The sequence below is a fragment of the Palaemon carinicauda genome, chromosome 40 (assembly GCF_036898095.1).
Source record: "Palaemon carinicauda isolate YSFRI2023 chromosome 40, ASM3689809v2, whole genome shotgun sequence".
Classification (NCBI taxonomy): Eukaryota; Metazoa; Arthropoda; class Malacostraca; order Decapoda; family Palaemonidae; genus Palaemon; species Palaemon carinicauda.
The window spans coordinates 40,156,817-40,181,768 of record NC_090764.1 but is presented as its reverse complement, the minus strand read 5'-3'; the positions used below and the strand labels follow the sequence as shown (position 1 = coordinate 40,181,768).

Here is a 24,952-nt window from a genome sequence, read left to right as displayed (position 1 = left end):
ATGATCGGTCACCATGTGATCATTCTCCTACCTCAAACATTGCCCTGTGTTCGTTAATGCCGAAACAAGATCACCTATTCCTTCCCCATGTAGCTAGTTCACACAGTGGGAAATTCAAACATACTCACGTGATTGGGAACAGGAACAAATAATCAGCAAGGACCCCTCTTAGTGCTCTTACGACACTGAGATGCCCCGTTGCTTGTTTACAATTGCCAGTAAGGTTTTCCACCACTGAGCGACTGGTACTCACGTGGTATGCTTGCATATTCCCTTGATACTGCACTCTTCAGGGGCTAAAATACTGGGTATTGCATTAGCCTCTGGGGCACAGCGGCCAGTCGGCAATTGGCTCCCATTCTCAATGTGGATCGGCTCCCCTTTTAACCTCTTCAGGGTACATTACACTTTTGGTTCTGTTCCTGGTCCGGATTGGGCATATTCTAGGAGGAAAGAAGTCTCCCTTGCGAGGAATGACGAGTCATGGGGTTTGAGAGGCACAGTAGCACCCGACTCCGGTCCAGTAGTAGTAGAATGAGCGTTTCTTCGCTCATCCGTGAACACATTGAACTTGAATTATTTAAAGTAGCTGCATCATGTAGGCCGTGCAGACTCACAAAAACACTCAACCCTGTTTAATGGAAAATTATTAAATTTGAATGGAGCAGTTTGTTTCAGTACTTTTCTCACAAATGCACACACGCATAGCAAAGATAGCCTTTTCCCACTTTTTCATGTAAATGATAACTTTTTGCAAAGAAGGTTTTACTAGTAATTGTTCAGAGCTACTATCATTGAAATGGCACATTATTGGAGCTTTAATGCAATTACAGAAGCCAGCTGAATGTGCTATTGTTTAATTTTGGATTTTATAAAATAGGTTATTTTGTAGATTGCTTTGGAAGAAATGTACAAGTCCAAAAATTAAACAACTGTACTGTATATGTATTAGAACTCATGGTGAGAAAAAAATATAAATGGAATTTTGTTAATAAAATTGATTATTTTTACACTCGCCTGAGGTTCATATGGCTTCATCCTCGAAGCTTTCCTTACCTCTGTTTGTCCTTAAATATTTTCCGTTTTTTTCTCCCAATAGCTAGCACACTTAGCATATTGCTGTAGAGATGTCATTGTATTGTCAGAATCGTGGTCCCTCCTTCAGTATACGAAGGTGAAGCAAATTCAACAACTTCCTGACCTCACTTAACTATTGGGGAGGCAGAGGTGAATTATATGAACCTTGGCTGATTATACAAAATGATGAATTTCATTATCAAAATTCCATTTACATCTAGGAAAGTCACTGGGGTTCATATGGCTGTATCCCACACTTAGTTGAAGGTAAACTGTGGGGAAGAAGGACAATGCAATATAGAATATCAAAGCAAAATATCTAGTTTTAAACCCAAGATCTTTCCAATGCTAATAAATATCCATCTTAAATTACCTGTATTTTAGGATTGTCAATGAAAGCTATAGAGAACTCTCATCCTTTTTCAAAGAACTCTATACCAGATTGAAAAAGCCAAACACCTATTAGCATGGAGACAAATAACCCAATACCAAATTAAAGGTATCTTAGCCAATACATATCCAAAATACTAATTAGGATTATGTGCATCACCTACTTCTATAAGACTTAATGCCCAACAACTTTCATAAGGATAGCCTTTAATGACTCCTGGTTTAGGATTTTGGATATTACGATAATTGCATTTTTGGCTTGGAGAATGTCTATATATCATGTTTCAAATGCATTTTTTAATGATTTTTAGTGCTAAATGTCCTTTTATATAAATTCACTCAAGCACGTTGGGTCCCTTAGGCTAACCTTTTCTCACCTGGGTATTAATTTACTTTTTCTTCAAAAGCTAATTAGTTTAGTATCTCGTATAAGTCCAACACTGTCTCTGGTTTTCTGAGGAATTAATTATCCATTGTTCCAACACAAATACAAACCTTCATTCTTTACTATGGATATATGAATTTAGCCTTAAAACTTTCACGCCAGGTGTCAACAACCCTACGCTAATTAGCAGGAGGTAGACCAACCTCCCCACTCACACTCTCACCCAGTGACCAGCCTCACCATTCACACATTTACCAGTGAGCTTTCCATCACTTTTGTGTTGGCTATTGGCTATGGTTGTGTGCAGACGCATTGTCTCTCGCTTCCTGATTCATTCCTATTTACTGGCTGTAAAGACTAAAAAATGTTCTGCTTCTTTTCAGGAATGCTTGCGCACTTGTCCTGGCATAGCAGGCTGCTCTTGCATTGGAGATGGATCTTCACCGGATTTGCCTTTCATGCAGAAGACACTTTGACACTTCTGCAAGGAGGCTTCTCGTTGTGCTAAGTGTTGGGAGTGGTCTTCCTCCCAGTGGGAGCGGTACGGTAGACACAGGTTCCTCCCAGTGGGAGCGGTTCGGTGGACACAGGAATTTAGGGTTTTGGTGGCTGAAGTGGTAATGTCCCTGACTGGTGAATGCCAGACTTGTTAGTTCCTTTGATTGCTGCATCCTCACCATGCTTATGAGCTAAGGATGAGGGTTTGGAAGAGCCTATAGGTCTATCTGCTGAGTCATTAGCAGTCATACGCTGGCCCTCCATGGTTTTAGCATGGGTGCTGATCATATGTATATATGGTCATTTTCTAGGGCAATGTCAGTGTCCCTTGCCTCTGCCATTCATGAGCAGCTTTTAAATCTAACAGGGGTTCTTTTCTGAGGTCATCCTTGAAGTTGAAGTAGTACCAACTTTCTCTTGCTGCTTGTACTCTCCCACCTACCTCTTCCCGTTCGGCCAATCGGATAAGAGTGGTGACCCCTTGATAACCTCTAGGTCTGGAAGACCTCGCTGCATCCCATAGCGAAACAGCAGCACCTTCCCCCTGTGGGAAGCCTGGCTCTTGATGCACTACCTCAGATGTGGCTTCCTTGGGGCTTTTGGTTTCCCTCACAAAGGAAAGGCTGTTGGAGGTTTTGAAGCTTGGGGCCCTGCAGGGATGAGTACACAGCTGCCATCGCAGGGGTAGGTCTTGTCCTTTCCCACTGGAAGGTAGTCCTTTCCAGTCAGTCTCATGCCTTGGCAGATACTTCCTCTGCAATTTCTTATCCACCTGAGGAGTTGCAGGCAGGTTCTCTTTGGAGTTCCACCCTCGCTCACTCGCCCTGCTGAGTTCACAAAACCCAAAGTTCCGTGTGAACCTCAACCCAACGAGGATGGTCCCCCCTCGAGTTCCTCGTAAGCGGGTGTGTGACTCGTCACCTCCTCAGGCTAGCTCTTTGTAGCAGTCTGGTGATTGTATCGGTCAACTTCCCGAAGTTGGAGGGACTTTCCACCCTGCCCCTCGTGCACCATGAGTCTATATGAGTTTTGCAAGAGCATTGTCTCAGGCATCTGCTCCTTCAGGGATAGCGCCAGTATGGTCTGGTGATAATTCACAGCAGCAGTAAACCTTCTGAACATACCAACCTTGCCTTAACTTGCCACCATCCGATTGTGCGCATTCATATCAGCACTCGCAAAGTATAGGTGACTCATAAACCATCAGCAAGTGCTCTTGCTAATGTTCACATGCCTGCTTCTGAAGCTCAGGGTCATGAGTGAACTGATTTTCATCTAGTGGGAGGACGAGCACGCACGCCAGGTTTGCCCTCGTGAAATGTTTCTGCCACTGATTATGATCAGTTCCCTTTTCCTTTGTTGTGCTCCGCTCCTGTGGTGCGTGCTTACTCATTCGCTAGGGGAAGTGAGGTCTTACGACCAACATGCAATTGAACATGATACTATTTGCCTTGTTGGCCGCCACCTCGTTCGCGAGGCACGCACCATGGTTTCGTACAGGCTACGACTTGTTTTGCGACATTTCTATCACCAGGGAAACCTTTTGGACCAGATTTTATCCCCCTCATAGTGTTGAGGTCTCCAGGGAGTTCTAGTCCTCCCTCTGACCCAAGGCGTAGAAGCACAATAACCACTAATCATGCTCCAACTTGTCATTTAGTCCTGGTTGTTGCTTCCTCAACCCTAATGGGAGAAACTAGATATTATCCCCATTAAAGTGATTAGAAGCAAAGTAAACAGGGACCAGTTAGCCTCCTCCAGGTGATACCTTTCACTCAAGGACTAGCAGAGGTTCGAGATCTCCTCATTCATGAACAACTATCAGCTTTCCCCAGTCGAGATAATCTTTGCGGCATCCACTGTTCCAGAACGACCCTGTAGCCTGTTGTTGCTCCAATCAAGCCTCTGCAGACTAACTAGTTTGTAGCAGCTCCTCGGAAGGATTTGAAGTCACTTCCAAAGACTTGGGTGCTAAAGATTGTTGATGACCCAGTTCTACAGAAGAGGAGTCAGGATGCAGTGCAGCTTTGCCGCTGCCCAAGGATCGGGATGCTCTTCCCAGGTCTTGACCTGCTGGGATTCAGGTTGATGACCCTGACACAACCCAGGCTCCTATGGGTGTGAGCTTGGAAGTGGAAGAATCCTTTTGAACTGGAACAATTCTGAAGGTGTGTTGCCACTGACGGCTAGCCCTAAAACTCTTGCCATCTGACAGCTAGTCATAAAGCTCTTGCCACCAAGCAAGGAGAGTCGTACTATTCCTTCATGCAGGTCTTGGCTTGCATAAGGAAAATAAATGGACTCTGGGAACCCATGAACTCCCCTCCCAATGGGAGAGAGACAGTTCTGGACCTGTTCAATCATACCCCACGACCCGGTAAGATGCCCAGGTCTAAGATTGTGACTGGGTCCATTAAAAAGGTCAATTTCCAGATAAGAGGATGTGTGACAGGGTCCATTAAAAAGGTCAATTTCCAGATAAGAGGATAAAAAGGACCCTCTTAGGGCGAGTAACTTGTTTGCTTCTCCGCCTTTCTTTAGGCAGAGGAAATACTACAACGTACTCCACTACGACCCATCAACCTTGCCTTTAGATCTGGTTGTCAGTTTTGGCACATGGTATATCAATCAACAAGTTGGCGGCTCAGCAGGGGAACTTTTTGGCTGTGAGCACGGAGAGATCCTGTAAAGGCAACTTCATAGGCCTCTTTATGGATAGACTACTGGTCTGGCTCAGATAAGAGGAAGGCATTTAAGAAAGTTCTGCTTTCTGGTGCTTGAGCTGTAGGGTTTCTAGTACATAAAGCCAACCACTGGCCTGATTGGATTTTGATAAGGCTAGACGCCATCATTTTAACATTCCAGAGACAGGTGCCAAAGAGACAGGCTCTTTGCAACTCGTCAATTGCTGGTTCTTCCTTGTTCAATTTGGAAGACATCGATGCAGTGGCGGAGCAATGGAAGAAGGAAAGTCAAGTCCCTTCTCCATAGAGCAGTTACATCTCGTCCCTCTTCTTTGGCTCCAACTGTGCTGAAATCTTCACCTTTGCCCAGACAGACTCGCAAAAAACAAGTGAAGCTTCTAGGCAGACCAGCACCAAGAAATTTTCAAACACCAAGCAGCCCTTTCTTGGTAATAGAGCTCATGGAAGGAGAGGGAAGTCTGGTGAACGCTCCAGCTATAGGGGATTCCTCCTGCCCTACCACTGGGGGGGGGGGGGTTGCCTGAGACGCAGGTGGTAGAGATGGGAGTTCCTAGGGCCGATCCTTAAACAGTCAAGATCCTCCAAGCAGGGTACGGTGTCCTGTTCACCAGATCTTGCCCTCCCATCCAGTGATGTCATCTTCCTTCCTGAAGGAATCAGCGAAGGGTTTTGCCATTCGGGCGTGAGTCCAAACCATGCTAGAGAAGTGTGCTCTCCAGAAGGTTGTCAACAGGTCCCCAGGCTTCTTCAGTTGACCCTATCTTGTATAGAAGAGGTTTGGAGGCTGCAGACTAGTCATAAGCCTCTTGATCTTGGGCAAGTTTGTTCTTCAGACTCCGTTCAAGATGGAGACTGCTGACACTGTCAGACAGGCTGTCAGACTGGGGGGACTTCATGATCACACTGCATCTAAAAGATGCATACAGTACTTTCAGATCCCACTCCATGCATCATGAAGGAAGTATCCAAGATTCGTCTTGCAAGAAAAAATATTGGTACTAGTTTTGGTGCTGTGCTTCGGCCTTTCCACAGCCCCTCAAGGTTGTTTACCCTAGTCTCAACGTGGGTCTTATGCCAACGGCATTTGTCTTCTTTGGTACCTAGAAGACGGATTGATTCTAGCAGACTCCGTGGAGATCCTTCTCCTACACAGACAAGCTTCTCGCAATTTGCCGTGACCCTGGGAGTCGTGGTGAATTTCAAGAAGTCTTCACTGCAACTGTCTTACGACGTGGTATACCAGGGAATGCCAATAAATGTCAAATTAGGAAAACTTTTTTCGCCTCAAAGTGGAGTCGAGAGATTCAAGGAATCGGCTCATCCAGTTCTGATGCAAGGTTTGCTACAAGCCCATCTATGGTAATGCCTGTTGGGGCACCTGACTTCCCTGGAATATCTGGTTCCCAATGGCCACCTTTGCATATGATCTCTCCAGTGGCAGCTGAAGACCTGGTCTTAACACAGGGATCCTCTGGACCTTCTAGTTCCAGTAGGGCTGGAGCAAAAGAGAGACTTGAGAGTTGGTTGGTGCTAGATACCAACCTTCTCTAAGGGGTAGATGTTTCCTGTCCTTCCCCTGGATTTGTTGCTTTTCGGGGGAGGGGGGGGGCGCTCACCTGTTGCAGCATGTTATCTGCGGCCAATAGTCTGATTCCGATCAGCAATCCCACATATACCTCCTGGAAATGAGGGCAGCACTTCCAATAGTTCCTTCTGGGTCACTCCATAGTGTTGGTGAGTGACAACACGATGGTAGTGGCACACCTGAACAAACAAGGAGGTACTTTCTCACTGCAGCTTTGCCATCTAGCCATGAAAATTTTGCGGTGGACGTAAGAGAATTCTATCTCCCTGTCAGTCCACTTTATTTCAAGCAAGAAGAACATTCTGGCTGACAATCTAAGCAGGAGGACTCATAGTTGGTTCAGAGTCCTGACTTTGTGGGGTTCACCGATACTAGACCTGTTCGGGATGTCTCTTAACTGGAAGCTTCCATTGTACCGTTCACCAGTACCAGACACCTGCAAACGGCAACACCCGTGGGACAACATGGACGTCTTATGCATTCTCCCGGTCTGCCTAATGAGGAGACTTCTCAAGAAGGTGAGGGCATCCCATAACCTATTAATGACTAACAGCACCACTGTGGCAGCAAGCAGATTGGCACCCAGATTGTTTACTTATGCTCCCCTACACAACCTTCTTCAGCAATCAAATGGCTGAGTGGGTGACCGGGGAGGTTGTCTACCCCACCACTAACTAGCAAAGGTTGTTGACACTTCGCGTGAAAGTTTTTTTTGGCTATATCCAGCCTTTGGTGAAACATATATCCATAGTGAAAGAACCAAGGTTTGTTTAGCCAGGAAAAATACAAATTACTTCCATATTTGTAATTTTTTTAATATGACAAATTCGTAGATAATTTGTATTTTTCCTAGCTATACAAACCTTAGCTATTTAATAGGGGTATTACTTTCGGCGTAGCTGAAATGACGAGCCATTAATTTTTAACGAGGGTTAACTACCCACACCGCTAGTTAGCAGGGGGTAGGGAGGGTAGCTTGCTACCACTCCCCCTCACACACCTGTGATTGAGCTCACTTTGCTTGGAGGTAGGACTTTAAATAGCTAAGGTTTGTATAGTTAGGAAAAATACAAATTATCTATGAATTTGTCATTTGTTCCGTAACTGGAATACAAACCACGCTATTTAATAGGGGTGACTCACCCATTAGGAAGGGTGGACGTTCCAGCCAATGTGGCTTATGGCTTTACCCGGGGGCCCCTTATCCCTGCGCCTCGCTAAAACCTTGCTACACAAGGTTCGCTGCCTACGCAAGCTGTGTGTGAAGGTATGTAAAAGTGTGACTGTCCTGGTAAAGTTATTCAGAGTTCTTTAGATGGAAAAACTGTGCACCAGGACTTTCCCAATACCACCTCGTCAGGGTATGGGGACGCAACAGCATTAATCTTAATACTAGGTATACAAGGGAGCATGGTTTAGCATGGTTTACCTGCAGTGGTTTGAGGTCAGCTTTATGCAGAGAACTCAGGATGCTGCTTTCCCCAAGAGAGGGGAGAATGAAGAAAAGAATAAGGGCCAGTCAAACCTTTTCATTCATGCAGACTAAAACCGGGTAACAATGCCCTCAACCTTCTGCTACTTGTCCAATAAGGAGCTTGAGGTTTTAAACCAGCTGTTGTGCAGCCACCACAGGACCGATAGAGAATGTATCAAGTCTCCTGTGGGTCACGTCTTGCAAGTAGTGGGATGCGAACGTGGTCTGATGCTTCCACACCCCAGCTTGAAGAACCTGCGTCACCGAATAGTTTCTCTTGAATGCCAGGGACGTAGCTATGCCCCTGACATCATGAGCTCTGGGGCGATGTGACGGAGGAGGGTCTGGATTCAGTGCATGGTCAATGACCTTGCAAATCCACGCTGAGATGGTGTTCTTGGTGACCCTCCTCTTGATCCTTCCTGTGCTGACGAATAGTGCAGGCACACGAGGACGGGCTGCGGCTGTTCTCTTAAGATACAGCCTCAAACTCCTCACTGGGCATAGTAAGAGATGGTCTGGGTCATCTGTTACAGTACGGAGACTAGAAATCCGGAAGGAGTTGAATCGAGGATCCACTACTCCCGGGTTCTGAGTCTTGGCAATAAACTCAGGGACGAAGCTGAACGTTACCTCTCCCCATCCCCTTGAATGGGCGATGTCTTATGATAGACCATGAAGTTCAGTGACTCGTTTGGCTGAAGCCAAAGTTAGCAGGAACACCATCTTCCAAGTCAGGTGGTGATCTGTTGCCTGGCATAATGGTTCATAGGGAGGTCTCTTAAGACCTGAGAACTCGAACCACGTTCCATGGGGGAGATCTCGCTTCTGACTGGGGGCAGGTAAGTTCATAACTCTGTATGAGTAAAGAAAGTTCTAGCGATGAAGAAATGTCCATTCCTTTCAGTCTGAAGGCGAGACTCAAGGCTGAGCGATAGCCTCTCACTGCTGAGACTGATAGGTGCATTTCTTCACGCAAATACACAAAGAACTCCGTTATTGCTGGATTAGTGGCATCAAGTGGAGAGATTCCCCTTCCACGACATCAACCACAGAAGACTTTCCACTTTGCCTGGTAGACTGCTGATGGTGACTTACGCAGGTATCCATACATCCTGATCGCAACTTGTTGGGAAAATCCTCTCTGAGAGAGGAGATGCTGGATAGTCTCCAGGCGTGAAGTTGTAGCAAAGCTACAGCTTTGTGGAAGATATTGGCACGTGGTTGTTTGAGTAGATTGTGTCGTGTAGGGAGTTCTCTTGGAGGTTTCGTTAGGAGTTGCAGAAGGTTCGGAAACCATTCTGCGTGATGCCATAGCGGAGCTATGAGGGTCATTGAAAGATTGACCGATGTTCTGGTCTTGTTGAGCACCCTCCTCATCAGACAGAACGGGGGAAAGGCGTAAACGTCGATGTTGTCCCACCGTTGTTGGAAAGCATCTTGCCAGAGAGCCTTGGGGTCTGGGACTGGGGAGCAGTACAGCGGGAGCCTGAAGTTCAGGGCCGTTGCAAAGAGGTCCACAGTCGGAGAACCCCACAAAGTCAGGACTTTGTTGGCTACTAGATGATCCAAAGACCACTCAGTACTCACTATCTGAGATGCTCTGCTCAGGTTGTCGGCGAGCACATTCTTTTAGCCTGGAATGAAGCGTGCCGATAGTGGTATCGAGTGGATTTCAGCCCATCTCAGTATCTCTACTGCTAGATGGGATAGTTGCTGCAAAAAAGTACCTCCTTGCTTGTTGATGTAGGCCTGCGTGGCTTGCCAGGAACTGTTGGAACTGTTGAAGGGCCAGAAAGACGGCCTTCATCTCTAGGAGATTTATGTGGAGGTACTTTTCTGACTCTGACCAGAGGCCTGAGGTCATGTGGTGCAGCACGTGTACCCCCCACCCTTTTTTTGAAGCGTCTGAGAACAGCATCAAATCCGGGGGTAGGACGAGAAGGTCCAATCCCTTTCGTAGATTCTCGTCTGTCACCCACCACTGGAGGTCTGCCAGTTCCGCAGGTCCCTTGGAGATCTGGATGTCCAGGGAATAGTGAGCTTGATTCCACCGGGACTTGAGTCGCCACTAGAGGGATCTCATCCTGTGGCGACCATCGGGAACTAGACGGGCCAGCGATGAAAGGTGACCGAGGAGACGTAACCACAATTGGGTTGGAAGTTCTTCTCGTCTGAGAAAAGGTCTTGCGACCTTTCTCAACCTTGTTATCCTGTTGTCTGATGGGAAGGCTTTGTGGAGATTGGTGTCTATGATCATGCCTAAGTATACCAGTCTCTGAGTAGGAAGCAGAGAAGACTTAGAGATTTACCATGATCCCCAGATCCTGGCAAAGTCTCAGAAGTTTGTCTCGGTGTTGAAGAAGGGTTGACACCGAGTCTGCTAAGATTAGCCAGTCGTCCAGATAACGGAAGAGACAGATACCAATCCTGTGTGCCCAAGATGACACTAGGGTAAACACTCTGATGGAAACTTGTGGTGCTGTGGAAAGATTGAAGTACAGCACCTTGAACTGGTACTTTCTGTTGTCTAGGCTGAATCTTAAATGCTTCCTTGAAGACAGATGGACTGGGATCTGGAAGTACGCGTCCTTTAGGTCCAGTGTACACATGAAGTCTTGCGCTCTTACTGCTAGTCTGACCGTGTCTGGCGTCTCCATGCTGAACGGAGTTTGTTTAACAAACTTGTTCAGGGCTGATAGGTCGATGACTGGTCTCCAGCCTCCAGACACCTTTCTTACAAGAAAGAGTCGACTGAAGAAGCCTGGGGGTCCGTCGAGGACCTCTTGGAGAGTGCCCTTCTTCAATAGGGTCTGGACATCTGCCCAAAGGGTTTGCCCCCTTGGCAAGGGAGTTGAATGACACTGGATTCCTGGTCAGGGGAGGTAGAGATGTTATGAACGGGATGCGATATCCTAGACGGATCACAGAGATTGTCCAGGAATCGGCCCCCGAGTTGCTGCCACCTGTCTGAGCAACTTTGTAGGCATCCCCCCACTGGTGGAAACGCAGGGGGAATGCCTATCCTAGCGTTTGGGGCCTCGGCTGCTCCCTCTAGGATTCTTTCCTCCCCTGGAGGACTTTTTGCCTTTCCTGTCCTTGACAAGAAAGGGCTTAGACACCACTATCTTCGCTGCTGTTTTCGTCATCGTTGCAGTCTTGGTTCGATGGGACTGCTGGGGTGCTGGAGGTTTATAGGGCTTAAATGTTAAAGCCCTATGGAGGGAGTCATGATGAGACTTTCTCCACCCCTCAGCAGCAAGTTCCACATCCTTAGGCTCAAACAGATGGGACCCCTCTAGGGAGGAATGTCTGAGCCTTTTTATCTCGACGCTAGGGACCTTCTGGTGGAACCTCTCAGACACTGTATTTCGACGTTTCAAGATGGTGTTTGCCCACAAGTTCGAGACTTGATGGGCAAGAAACTTGATCGTGCGAGGGCCTGAGAGCAGGAAGGTTTCCATAGCTTTCCTGGTACGTTCCTTGAAGAAATCCTTGGATCATATCAGGATACCTAAGTTCCCTGACCAGATGTACAGCCACGAAGTAGCTTGCATGGCATACTTGGTGACCTTTTCCTGATTAAGGATCTCGGTTGCCGAGAACGAGACCTGCCGATTGGAGAGTCTCTCAAGAGGGACTCCCCTGTTTAGCTCTTACAGAGAGTGGTGAAGAGGAAGAGCTGAACTGGGTTCCTCCAGGATCTCAGAGTACCTCCTCTGCTATACACGATGAGGTAGGAGGATCTTGTTCGTGGTACCGGCACGGTTGTAGGAGGCAAACTCAGAGAGCTGTTGGGAGATCTTGTCCCTGGTACTCTTCACCCCTTGAGACCAGGGCAGGGCTGCACTGGTCTTTGAGGGTTTCTGAGTACCAAAGACGCGGTCTAAGACCGTGTCTTTGTCCTCTCGAGGGGGTATATCTGGGTCGGAAAACCCATTGAGAACCCTCATTAGAGTCAGAACCTGCCAGAATGCATGCTCTGAATCTTGTTGGTCTCCTCCTGCTGTAGGACTTGCAGTGAAGTCTCCTTCTATGCCCAAAGGCTCTTCTTGGGGTGAGTTGTGGATATTCCCCGAGTGGCTGGCTGTCTCCATTCTACCCCTAGTGGAGGACTTTGGCAATGTTTTGGAGTCTTTGGATTCCTTCCAAGGAAGAAGGTAAGACTCCAACATCGATGACCTGTGTGGCATGTCCCTCCTGGTTTCAGATTGTGGGGAACTCTCTGCATGAAGAGAGGTTTCCTCCATTGGTGCGACGGAAGAGTTTCTCCTCGCGTTGTTCCCTTGGTGACGGGAGATCTTCATCCGACAGGAATGGAGTGTCTCTCTGAGAAACAGGAGGAACTTGTCTCGATGGTCTTCATGGAGTCAGTTTCGCCCTCGGGGAAGTGACCGCATCAGAAACGCCTCTTTTCCTCTTCAAAGAGGTAGAGGAAGCCATGGTTCCGTGCCTTAGGTCTAGAGATATAGGTCGCTCTGATGAGCGATCAGACAGGACAGGCTTGAGAGCCTGTGTTACGGCTCTGACTAAGGCACTGAACCAGGGCTGCTGGTTGACGGATGCACTGTCAGACAGATTCCCTGAATGAAAAGGAACTGAAGGTTCCCTACGAGGAGTCACTGCAGTAGGTGGGTCCGCCTTAGATGGCAGTTTATTGATCCTGAACCCCTCTGCTTGAATGTGTTTCCCTTTTCCCGCAGTGCGTGCTGATATGCGGTTGCGGGGAGGGGAATGAGGCGATAGCCACCTTGCCGGATGACGCATCTGTGCTCGTGCCTGTTGGTGCGTGTGCTCGTGCCTGTTGGTGCGTGTGCTCGTGCCTGTTGGTGCGTGTGCTCGTGCCTGTTGGTGCGTGTGCTCGTGCCTGTTGGTGCGTGTGCTCGCGCGCGGGAGAATATGGGCGCTCGCGCGCGGGAGAATATGGGCGCTCGCGCGCGGGAGAATATGGGCGCTCGCGCGCGGGAGAATATGGGCGCTCGCGCGCGGGAGAATATGGGCGCTCGGGCGCGGGAGAATATGGGCGCTCGGGCGCGGGAGAATATGGGCGCTCGGGCGCGGGAGAATATGGGCGCTCGGGCGCGGGAGAATATGGGCGCTCGGGCGCGGGAGAATATGGGCGCTCGGGCGCGGGAGAATATGGGCGCTCGGGCGCGGGAGAATATGGGCGCTCGGGCGCGGGAGAATATGGGCGCTCGGGCGCGGGAGAATATGGGCGCTCGGGCGCGGGAGAATATGGGCGCTCGGGCGCGGGAGAATATGGGCGCTCGGGCGCGGGAGAATATGGGCGCTCGGGCGCGGGAGAATATGGGCGCTCGGGCGCGGGAGAATATGGGCGCACGGGAGTGTTGGCGCGTGTCCATAGGAGAGAGTTGGCGTGCGGGCACATGGTGGCTCGCGCACATCTCTGCACGCGGGAGATAGTTGGTGCGCAGGTGAGCGTGAGTGTTCAGGCGAGCGCTGGCGAAAGTTGGCGCGTAGGTGAGGGCGGCAACGTGGTTGGCATCTCACCTACATACTTGTGCGCAGGTATTTGTTGGCGCGCGGGCGATGAAGGGCGCACATGTTGGCGTGCAGGAGAGCGCTGGCGCGCGGGAGGGCACTGACGCGCAGGAGAGCGCTGGCGCGCAGGAGAGCGCTGGCGCGCAGGAGAGTACTGGCGCGCAGAAGAGCACTGGCGCGCAAGTGAGCACTGGCGGGCAGGTGAGCGTTGGCGCGCAGGAGAGTACTGGCGCATAGGCGAGCATTAGCACAGGTGGGCGCTGGCGCGTAGATCGTGGACGCAGGGCGCGTAGGCGCACAGGAGATCGTGGACGCGCAGGAGAGCGCAAGTGTGCTATGGTGTGCTGGCACGTGGGCAACCCTGGGCGTGTGCGCAGGTGATCTTGGGTGTGTAACGCGCAGGAAAGTGCTGACATGTAGGCGAACGTTGGCGCGTGAGGCTGCTGCCGTCCGTGAGGGTGAGCAACAGAAGCACCCGTGCAGATGAATTGCAGCAGGGCTTCCTTGGAGGGCGGACCTGGGAGCCCCAAGGAAGACCATATCTGAAAAAGGTTAGTTAATGACAAGGCCTCACCCCGGGGGGAGAGGCGGGGCTGCTTCACTAGGGGAAGCAACATCATCTCTCAAGACCCGGGGTTGGTCGATAATAACTTGGTCTACGCTACCACTCGACGGTCTCTCGTAAGAGACTGAACGAGGAGGAGCTTCGGAGGAGGGGTGGGCGACGGAAGAAGAGGCCTTGGGTTTTTCTTCCTTTAAAGGAGAAATATCCCGCTTGGACTTCTTCTTCCGCCGTCGCGTAAACCTCTCCCACTGGGAGAAAGACCACTCCTTGCACACACTACACTTGTTAACACTATCACACCGTTGACCTCTGCAGGAAGGACAAAGGGCATGAGGATCAGTCTGGACTGCTGACATATATGTTCCACAAGGGCGGCTGGAGAGTCTAGGGCAGGTGTGCATGGTCGCAGAAGTCAACTTCACACACACTCAGTACTAAGAGAAAAAGAGAAAACAAAATGGCAGTAATGGCTGCCAATATTCAGCTAGGATGAAGAGCGGCAACATCCGTTCACCATCCGAGCCGAAAGCAAAGTGAGCTCAATCACAGGTGTGTGAGGGGGAGCGGTAGCAAGCTACCCTCCCTACCTCCCGCTAACTAGCAGTGTGGGTAGTTAACCCTCGTTAAAAATTAATGGCTCGTCATTTCAGCTACGCCGAAAGTAATACCCCTATTAAATAGCGTGGTTTGTATTCCAGTTACGGAACAAATATACAATATGGTACTTGTAAATAAAGATTTGCTGCAAGTCTCTCTTAGGTATGTCAGCTTGTTTAAATGTAATGATTATACTGAAAGATACACAAAGTGTCCAATACAATAACTAAATACTGTAGGTCAAGAGCATAAAATTTGTAAATGAAAAGTCAGACGAGAATATATCATGTTAGATGGCCTTGCTTATGTGTGCACATTTGGTATATATACTGTAGTTATTTATGTGCATGGGATAAGACATTTTTTATTTGAGGAAAGGGCTGATAAGTAAATAACCCTGAAATATGATGATTATGTAATGTAAATATAATTGATAATTTTTCTTCTTTTAACATGTGAATTCTTGATTTTCAGGCATTTGCCCAAGAAGGTCTTGTTGACTGTGGCTTGGATTCCAGTGTGAGGACCTTAATATGCACTCCTCCAGAACCAGAGGAATCGGAGCTTCCAAGAACATATCGAGAAGTAACTTATAAGGCTGAAAAATTTACTTGGTCTAACAAGTTATAATGACTGGTGTGTTAGGATAATTAGTATGAAATATATTTTTTATATGTAGAACAAATGTACAAATTTTAGATATCAGTTTATTCTCTTCATATCGCTGTTTATTTAATGTGTGTCTGTTTTAAAGCTTTTAAATATCTTTTTTTATTCAAACATGTATTTTGAATGAATATTTTTATTCTGTACATAACTCGCAACAAATTAATAAGAATTTATTGCAGTAAATATGTTTTTTTTATCACAAGGAATTAAAATATGCTCCAAAATTGAAGATACAAAAATCAAATTGAAGTTTGCATCTTTGAATTTTACCACACTTTCTTCCAATTGCTAATTGAAAGGCATTTCACATGAGAGTGAAGTACTGTACGAGTAAATTTACTTCCAGGAATATATACAGTACATGGCATTTGATTCTACATGCCATACAAACCCTCGTCCTTTATAATTAGGGAGATTATTTCAGCATAAGCTGGAATCAATTGTTAAACTGGCAAGGATGCAAGGCTAGGAGCCCCACTCCCTTTCCAGTCGGAGATTCCTCGCGTTTGTTTCGGCTACTGTCAAGTACGGATGTGCAAACATCTCCTGACATAACTTATATTTTCTTTCTCTTTACAGGAAGTGTATGGTAGTTAAGGATGAAATGAAAGCAAGAACTATGTGTTTGAAGGAGGAAGGGTGAAGGGTTGATGCTGCAACCCTTTTATGGCAACTGGCTATGGATCCATATTCCCTTTGTGCCTCTTGTAGGGGATATGTCTGTTCACGGGCATCCCCATCATCAGAGTGTTGATTGTGACCTCCAGTGCAGTGACAGGCGTACAATCTGAATGAAAAGAAGCGAGCAAGGTATTTGTTGGGGTTGAAATGGGCAACGCCCAAAAAAGACCGGTAAAGTCTTCCACTGGTCCTGTCTCCTCGGGGAAGTGACTGCCGGTGCCGCTCCTGTGCATACGCCCCTGGATCGGTCCCTAAGGAGTACACTGCAGAGGTCAGGAGATCTCGGATCAACATTGGCTGGCTTTTCAGGTTTTTGCTGGTACCTACGGAATCCCTAGTGTTTACTACTCCTCGCTGGAGGCTAAAGGTCCTTTGCCTTTGACAGTGCAGACTGCTGACCACAAGAAGCCCGAAAGTCTTGCATGACTTTGTTGAGGGACTTGGTAGCTAAGACTACCTCTCTCCAGTACCCTTTGTGGATTTACCTGTCAAGTGTCTCCGGTGATGCCAGTGGTAAAAGGTGTGGTGGTTCCCCCAGTGTCAAGGATCCTGGTGTTTTACCCCCTGTAGTCTTCTTCTTTCTTCTTTGTCTACATCTTTTCCCACTTCCATGTGGGGTCAATGTTTCTGGTCAGCTTTCTCCATCTACCTCTGTCCCATACCTCATCACCAGTTAATCCCTTAGATCAAAGGTCATCCTTTCTACCCCCTGTAGTCTAAACTTGCTAAGTCTGGTAAGGTAGCCCCATCTCAGCAGATAAGGTGCTGGATTCAGGGGATGTGACCCCAGCAGCCGTTAAGAATAGATGTAAGGGTAAGGGGAAGAACAGTGTTGCCTCTGTACAAGGCTTCACCAATCCCTGCGATTCCCACCCCTTTCCCTATATCCGTTTCCATGACCCTTGTGCCAAGGGGTCTGGGGTCTGTTCCTACTCCCTCAGTGTCAGCAAGGTCAGCTGCAGTCACAGGAGTAGGGCTTCCTGCAACACCACCTCTCTTTTGAGGGGGTTGACGGCACCTGTGGGGGTCGTGTTCACGGCCCTGCATCGCTCGGATGCATGCGTGTTTTGGTAGGCCAAGAATGTGGGGTGGAGGGCTTTGTTCCCCCATGGATTGGACCACGGGGCTGTGGCGACCCCTCTGTCCTGACCTGCAGGCGGTGCAGTACCTGCTACTTCTGCTTCTGTTGGGTCTTGTGCCACGGAGTCTCTTCCCATTGCCATCATCAGCCCCCCCCCCCCCCCCCCCCCACCCCCATTATGTTCCCAGTTCTCTCCTTGGGAGCAAAACAGTTGTACTCGTAGGGTGGATCAGATTCTCTGGATCATGCTACCTGCCCTAGGCCTTGGCCGTTGACCAGGATGGTCTGGGGGGTAGGATGTCTCGAGGTCTTTGAACCACAGTTCTGAGCTCACTGTAGCTCAGTGAGTACCCCGAGTTAGAGAGTTCCTAAGAGAAGGTACTTGCGCTGATTTGTAGATTCAACAGCCAGAGGGAGGGAACTGTGACACGACCTTCTAGGGTTACTTCGGTCATTGATCGGCACTTTGGGGACCCTTAAGGGTTGAAGCCCTTGTAGGAGTTACCTTGGTCGGATCTTGTTGGACTTTGCCTTGGACCGAATGGATCATCACATTTGCGAGTTTGAGAATTCAACCCCCAAAAGGTCAAGTAAGATCCTGTTACCCCCACCCTTTAGGTAGTGGAAGTTCTACACGCTGGAGAATGCCGTGTTGCACGCCTGCAGGTAGACCCGTCAATTTGCACTCGCAGAGACTAAGGCTGGAAGGCAAATCCTTCCCCTTCCTTGCCCACAAGGCAGCAAACCCATGTGCTAACTGGGTTTTTAAGAGGCAGAATGCAGAAGTTTCTCACTTCTCAAAGCAGGTTAGCCCAGATGTGGCATTGGAGTTGAGGAACATATTGGTGCAGGGTTCCACGTCTTTGCTGTGCAAGGGGCAGTGGTATCACGAAAGACTACACCTCAGGAATCCCTGATCCACCACGTTGTCTCTTTTAAGGGCCCCTAGTTCGTCAAGGGTGCAAAGGCAATGCCTGCAAAATCGGATTCAAGTAAGGGCCCCGATCCAAGACCCCATTCTGCAGCTTTCATGAAAAGTGTCTTGTGTGTTCACAGCATTTCCGGCCACCCCAAGGAAACGCTGATACCGGCGTTCCTAATCTGCCGCTGTTGGGAAGGCTTGCTTACTTTACCATTGAGTAACTTTGCAGAGACACGGGGCAGTCTTAGGTAATGAGTGTTCTTCGGGTTGGTTACCTACTGCCCCTCTAGGAATGCCAGCCCCCATCTAGTTCCGATCGAGTTCTTGTTAGAATATTCAATATCCACGAAAACTCTAACCCTGCAGGCAGAGGTGGAAGGGATGTTGAAGAAGAATGAGCTTGAAGTCATTCGAGAGGAGTCTCCGGGCTTCTATAGTCAACTCTTCCTGGTGGGGAAGGTGACGGAGGTTTGGAGACAGGTCATTGACATCTCTCCTCTGAACAAGTTTGTGCGTCAAACTAAATTCAGGATGGAAACTGTATGGTCTGTGCTGTTTTCCTTCAGAGAGGGAGAGGTCATGCTTTCAGCAGACCTGAAGGATGCATACTTTCAAGTGCCGGTTCATCAGTACTCGGAAGTACCTCCGCTTCTCCCTCTCTAGTACGTTGTATCAGTTCAAAAGATTGCTTCGGACTGTGTACAGCTCCTCTGGGGTTCATTCATCTTGGTAGCTGCTTGGGCCCATTCACGAGGGATATGTCTGCTGATGTATTTCAATGACTGGTTGATCCTGGCCTCCTCAGAGAGGCAGTTGCTTCATGATTGAAATCGGGTTCTCGTATTTTGCCGTGATCTGGGAATTGTTGTAAACTGGGAGAAATCGAATCTCATACCTAAGCCGAGGTTGAAGTACCTGGGCATGCTGATAGGCACAGCAGCAGCAAATCTCTTTCCTACAGACCATCACATTGGCAGGCTCAGGGAGATTGTGCAAGACAAAAGTACCAGCTCAGCAATGACAACATCGTCTCAATCATCTGTCGTCATTGCAGAAGTTTGTCTCTCACGGGAAACTCCACCGGAGATCCCTTCAATGGTGTCTGAAGGCTCATTGGTCAGCCGACAGAGATCCCCTCTTCCAGGAAAACAGGAGGTTTGAGAGGATTAGACCTGGTAGCTCGACAAGAACAACCTCATAAGACATGCAGCTGTTCTTAAACGTATTGAAATAGGGATGGGTGCACACCATGACATCTATGCCTTTCTGCTGCTCCAGCCCTATCTGGACAGTAATTAGATATCATGTGTAAACATCAGTGCCCTGGGGCAAGGACCATCCTGTCCTGGTACAAAAGACCCAGGGTAGGCAAGATTGCTCAAAGTTCCTTTCGAGTATGGACCGTGACCCTCCCAAGGAACTACTTCATCTACACTTTTACCAAAGTGGGATGAGACAGTCTTGAAGGAAAGATATTAAGATTCCCTCCTCAGGTTAGCTGGAGTTGATTGTTCTAATGCCATAAGGAAAAGAACCATCCCACTCAGGGTATTCTAGTGCCATAAGAAAAAGAACCATCCCACCCAGGGTAAGCAAGACTGTTCTAAACTCTTCATACATGGATCATTCTCCTCTGAAAAAGGATCCAACTCTACTAAGAAGCCTTTTCTGTAGAGGCCAGCTAGGAAGTCAGCAATCCACTGAAAGATACCTTGGTCAGAGAAACTCATTCACTCCATGGAAAATGTCTCACGGCACCTAGCTGAGAGCTAGAACAACAGGACACCACTCGACTTAAGGCTGCCCCCGTGTTTTTCACAAGGGATCAGGAAGGAGGATCAACATATTCCTCTATACGTGGATGGTGTAAGTACTCAATCTCAGGAGTGAACGTTCCCTGCTGCTGGTATGTCGTAAATACACGGCTCCAAGTCTAGCTGACTGAATCCAGGAGAAATGGTCAACAAGAGAGCTCTGTCTCTTCCTCCTGGAGGAAGGGATTGGATTTAAATGGCCAAGTACTCCCTGCCTTTACCTGTCCTACTGTGGTGGCAATTTGTCCACCTCGGACTACTCACCTGTAACGTGTGCCACAGCTGTAGTTGTCTAGTTGTCACATCTAATCACAATCCACTTGAGGAACCTTAAAGGTATTGACACACAGGGTCTGTTACTTGTTCCTGGCGGAGGAGAGCATAATAAGAGGATGGTACTGGTTGAAGGGCGAGACCAAAAACTTGCTCACAGAAAAGAAAAGCAGTTTTTAAAGGGCCAGGGCATTCCTCCTATGTCACAAGAGAAATTAAGGTAGGTGCATTTGCTCACCCTCACCTGGCTTACGGATCCACCTGCCCAAACCTTAAGGTAAGCAGTCAGTAGCAGAAGATGAGAAATGTCACCCACTCCTGAAGGAGAAGTGCTCACTAGAAGTCCCAAGAAGCTTCCTCCAAGAGGGCTTCTGCGAGAATTGTAATAAGAGCAAGGATTCGTCTTGATCACTGTCAGTAAAGACTCTAAAAGAGTAATTTCAAGAGGCCCAATCTGTAATGAACAGACTACCTAGTTAACAATTCAATGGCTGTTTCAGTTTTGTGTTCGTCATATCCTATTTTAAAGGACAAAACTTTATATATGCACAGAAAAAAATGGTGACAAAGAGCTCAAATTAAAAGGTTTGAAAAGTGTTTTACCAATGAGTCATTGAAATAAAAATCAGTTTTTGAAAACTTTCACTTAATATGTTCACCTATAGCCAGACTGTCATATTGTCATCAGTTGGTATTGTTCTTCCCATAAGTAGGGAAGAAAGCTATGTAGGCAAGTCAGACTATCTGAATATCTTATAATGAGCTATGTTGGTATCCTCCATCCCATCAGTAGGGGAAAAAGTCAAGGGAATCATGCAAACTATTTTAAAAGAATATTATACTGTCATCAGTATTATTATTCTTCAACCCATTAGTAAGGAAAAAGTGATGCAGGAATATCTGCGACTATTTTAGGAGAATGTCATGTTGGCATCCTTCATCCCATCGTTACGGATGAAAGTGAAGGAAGTAAAGCCATAGACTATTTTAGGAAAATATCATATTGTCAACAATGTTGGTATGCTTCATCCCATCATTACAGAAGGAAACATCTGAAAATATTGTAGGAGAATATCATATTGTCATCAGTGTTGGTGTCCTTCATCCCATCAGAAGGGAAAAAAGTGATGGAAGCAACTCTGAGAATTAGGCGAATGTGATGTTTCCATTATTGTTGGTAATCCTAACCCCATCAATAAGGAATAGAGTAATACTGTATAAGTAAGTTTGAGATTGTTTCGGAAGACTGTCATATTGTCATCAGTGATCCTTTACCACATCAGAAGGGTAGAAAGTTATGGAAGTAAGTCTGAGACTGTTTTAGGAGGATGTCATATTGTCATCAGTGTTTGAATCCTTTATCCCATCAATATGGCAAAAAGTGATTGAAGCAAATTCAAGACTATTTTAGAAGAATTGTCATCAGCGTTGGTATCCTTAATTCCATTGGTAGGGAAGAAAGTCTAAGCCAGACCTTGAGATGCCATGGTCATAGCTTGCTCATGGAGCTTATGAATAGGGTTAATTCCTAAATCTGTAGACTGGCGAATTCTCTTAACTCCAGTCCATTGAACAAGGTCTTGCCTACCGCACAACAAAAATTCTACGTGCCAGAAGGCATGAACTCATCTCTTCTACGCATTGATCCCACAACGGTCACGTTGACTGCAGACTCAAGTTGAGAGACTCAATGTTTGAGAGGACTTGGTTCTCAGCCCTTGAGTCTCCTGCTATGGAATCCACTTCCATGGCCAGCCTTCAGGTGACCTCCTGAATCGACCACTGGTCGGGATAGTTACCTATTTTGCCACAACCCTAGATTTAGCAAATGCCTAGATGCAGACAAAGTACACCAATTTGATCCTGTCAGGTGCAAAGGGTCCTGAAGAGGAGGGATGCCGTAAATCTCATTCTGCCAGGCAAGGTGGCCAAGAGGAGGCGTTGTACTTAAGGAACTCCCCAGAGCTGGAAACTGCAGCCCTCTTCCAGCAGACTAATGTGGAGATGATGAAGGGAAAGTGGTATTAGGTGAGCCATGATTCCTTTATCCATCGTGCAGTTACATATTAGGTCCCAAGCAGGCAACACTACCTCAAGGTTCTAAGCAGCCCTTCTGACTTAGGGGCTCGAAGAGGGGGCAGAGGCAGTAAGAGAGGGAAACATGTATGTTTCTGTAGGGAGGGCATTTCCCCAACCAATCCACCAGTTGGGGGGATGCCTGCAGAGCAATTGGTAGAGGTGGATGCTCCACAGGGCCGAGCCATGGTCGGTCTCCATGCTCAGAGAGGGATACATCATCCCGTTCTTGCTCTCTCGCCCTCCTCTGACCCTCCATCCGAGGATGTCAGGTTCCTAAGCGAGGGGATCTACAAAGGAACAGGCCCTTCCGGCCATAGTCCAGACCATTGCTAATGAAGGATGCTCTCCAGGTCCTAGACGGGTCCCCAGACTTCTATAGTCAGTTATTTCTTTCAGAAAAGGCGTCTGGAGACTGGAGACCAGTCATCGACCTCTCAGCCCTAAACGAGTTAGTCCAATAAACTACATTCAAGATGGAAATGGCCCAGACAGTCAGACAGGCCATCATACCAGAGGACTTCATGATATCGTTAGACCGCAAGAATGTGTATTTTGAGATCCCCCCATTCATCCATCATCATGGAAGTACCCGAGATTCACATTAAGCGGAAAGATATGACAGTTCAAGCACCTCAGGTGTTCACACAGATCTTTACCTTAGTGTCCACCTGGGCTCACAAGAACGGCATTCGTCTCCTTCATTGCCTTGACGATTGGCTAGTTCTAGCAGACTCGAGGGAGATCCTACTCTTCCATCGGGTCAGGCTTCTTGCCTTTTGCGAGGATCTAGGTATCATGATTAATTACGAGAAGTCATCCCTGTAACCTTTGCATGTGATAGTATATCTAGGAATGAGGCTCATGGCCAAACTATGCAAGTCTTCCCATACTGAGGAACAAGTAGAGAGAATGAAACGGGTAGTTCGCCCAATTCTCGCAAGATGCCTTGCCAGCAGTTTTTTGGCAAAGGTTTCTGGGGCACCTAAACTCCTTGGAGAAGCTGGTCACCAACTGTCGCTTACGTATTCGTTTTCTACAATGGCAGCTGAAAAATATTTGGTCTCAGCACTGTAACCCTCTGAACCTCTTGGTGCCGATAGGATCAGAGCAAAAGAGAAAAAACACGAGTTGGGTGGTGTTAAGACATCAATCTCTCCTTCCCCATAATTAATGCCCTTCACAGATGCATCGAAAGAAGGGTAGGAGTCTCACGTGTTGTCCCTCACTGCATCCCGGCTTTGGTCCGAAGCTAAGCGACAGCGCCACATTACCCTTTTGGAAATGAGGGGAACTTTCTAGCCCTCAAACAATCCTATCAACTTTCAGGGCACTCCATAGTACTAATGAGCAACAACACCATGGTAGTGTCACACAAACAAAAAAGGATGTAATTTTTCACAGCACCTGTACCATCTAGCGGTGGAAATCCTCAGGTGGATGGAAGACAACTTGGCAGCCTTGTCAGCCCATTTCATCCCGGGCAAGAAGAATGTGCTGGCGGAAGGAGTCCAAAGGGGACCATCAACTCCCAGTGATGGCTAAAAGGCACAACCTATCAGAACGAAAGTAGGCACTCCCTGGGGGAAGTTGTGGGACCAATTCACAAGGGTAGTCAGCACTGTCTTTTAACCCACAAGGTTGACCTGGAGTAACCAGGACTGCGCTACTATTCGACTGTTTCTACAGAACTTCAATAGAAGACCGTCGTTTCTTCGACCTCGAGGAGGACCCCAAAAGCGAAGAATCACACTTGGACTTCTGCCGTCACCCAAACCTCTCCCACTGGGAGGCAGTCCACTCCCTACATTCTATACAGGTGTTATCCCGAGAATACCGGGGGCCCCCCCCAAGCCGGACACAGCAGGTGCAAGTCCGCCTAAACAGCGGACCTGAAGGTACCGTATGAGCGGCCTTCGGGACCAGGACAAGTACGCATGGGACTGCAAGCAGCAACACACACACAACTTTAAATAGAAAGACTAGTCTCTACCAAGCCAGAAAGCAAAGTGGTTGCTCAGCCCAGGTGTGTGAATGAGCGGGGTAGCTGACTACCCCTAAACCCCTCCCACTAACTAGTGGTTGAGATGGTTATCCCTTGCTAAAATTATCATGGCTCGTCTTTCAGCTTCGCCGAAAGTGTGCCTCTAATAAATATTGCAAGGTTTGTATTTGTGTTGGAACAATAAAAATGAGCTGCAAAGCATCCACTTTTTCATTACCCATAATCCCAACATGGGCAGGAATCCATATGTGCCCCTTGTGTAACCTAGTATATTTGTATATATTTGTTATGACCCCCGATCTCCAAGCGAGGTGGGGTTGGACAATGTCTTGTGTAAGTGTGGAGTTTAGCTCCAATTTTGCGCTTACACAGACCGTTAACCCTAAAAAGTTAACGAGGTGTCAGGGTGCCTGTAACAGGTTTGTATAGTTTTTCCTAACTATATAAACCTGGAGCTCTTTAAACATGTTTACAAATGATCAACACTCAGGCCTATATCTACCACAGCTAGGACCAGGCCGAGACATGAAATGGATGCTGATGACTCAGCAGGTAGACATGTGGGCACCCCTAAATTCACTATCTGTAGCAAAAAAGGAATGGACATAACTGGAAACTATCAGACTTAACCGGGGTTCAGACTCCTGATCCCC

The 24,952-nt window shown here is 47.7% G+C and overlaps 1 protein-coding gene across 1 annotated transcript in view; it reads left to right on the top strand.

Moving 5' to 3' along the window:
• LOC137631718 (protein downstream neighbor of son homolog) overlaps nt 1-15,634 on the top strand; it is a 129,678-nt gene extending 114,044 nt beyond the window's left edge. Inside the window, exon 10 of the mRNA XM_068363600.1 lies at nt 15,253-15,634. Coding sequence (XP_068219701.1) covers nt 15,253-15,408 — 156 coding nt within the window. The 3' untranslated portion in view covers nt 15,409-15,634. The remainder of the gene's footprint in view (nt 1-15,252) is intronic.
• Nucleotides 15,635-24,952: the final 9,318 nt, after the last annotated feature.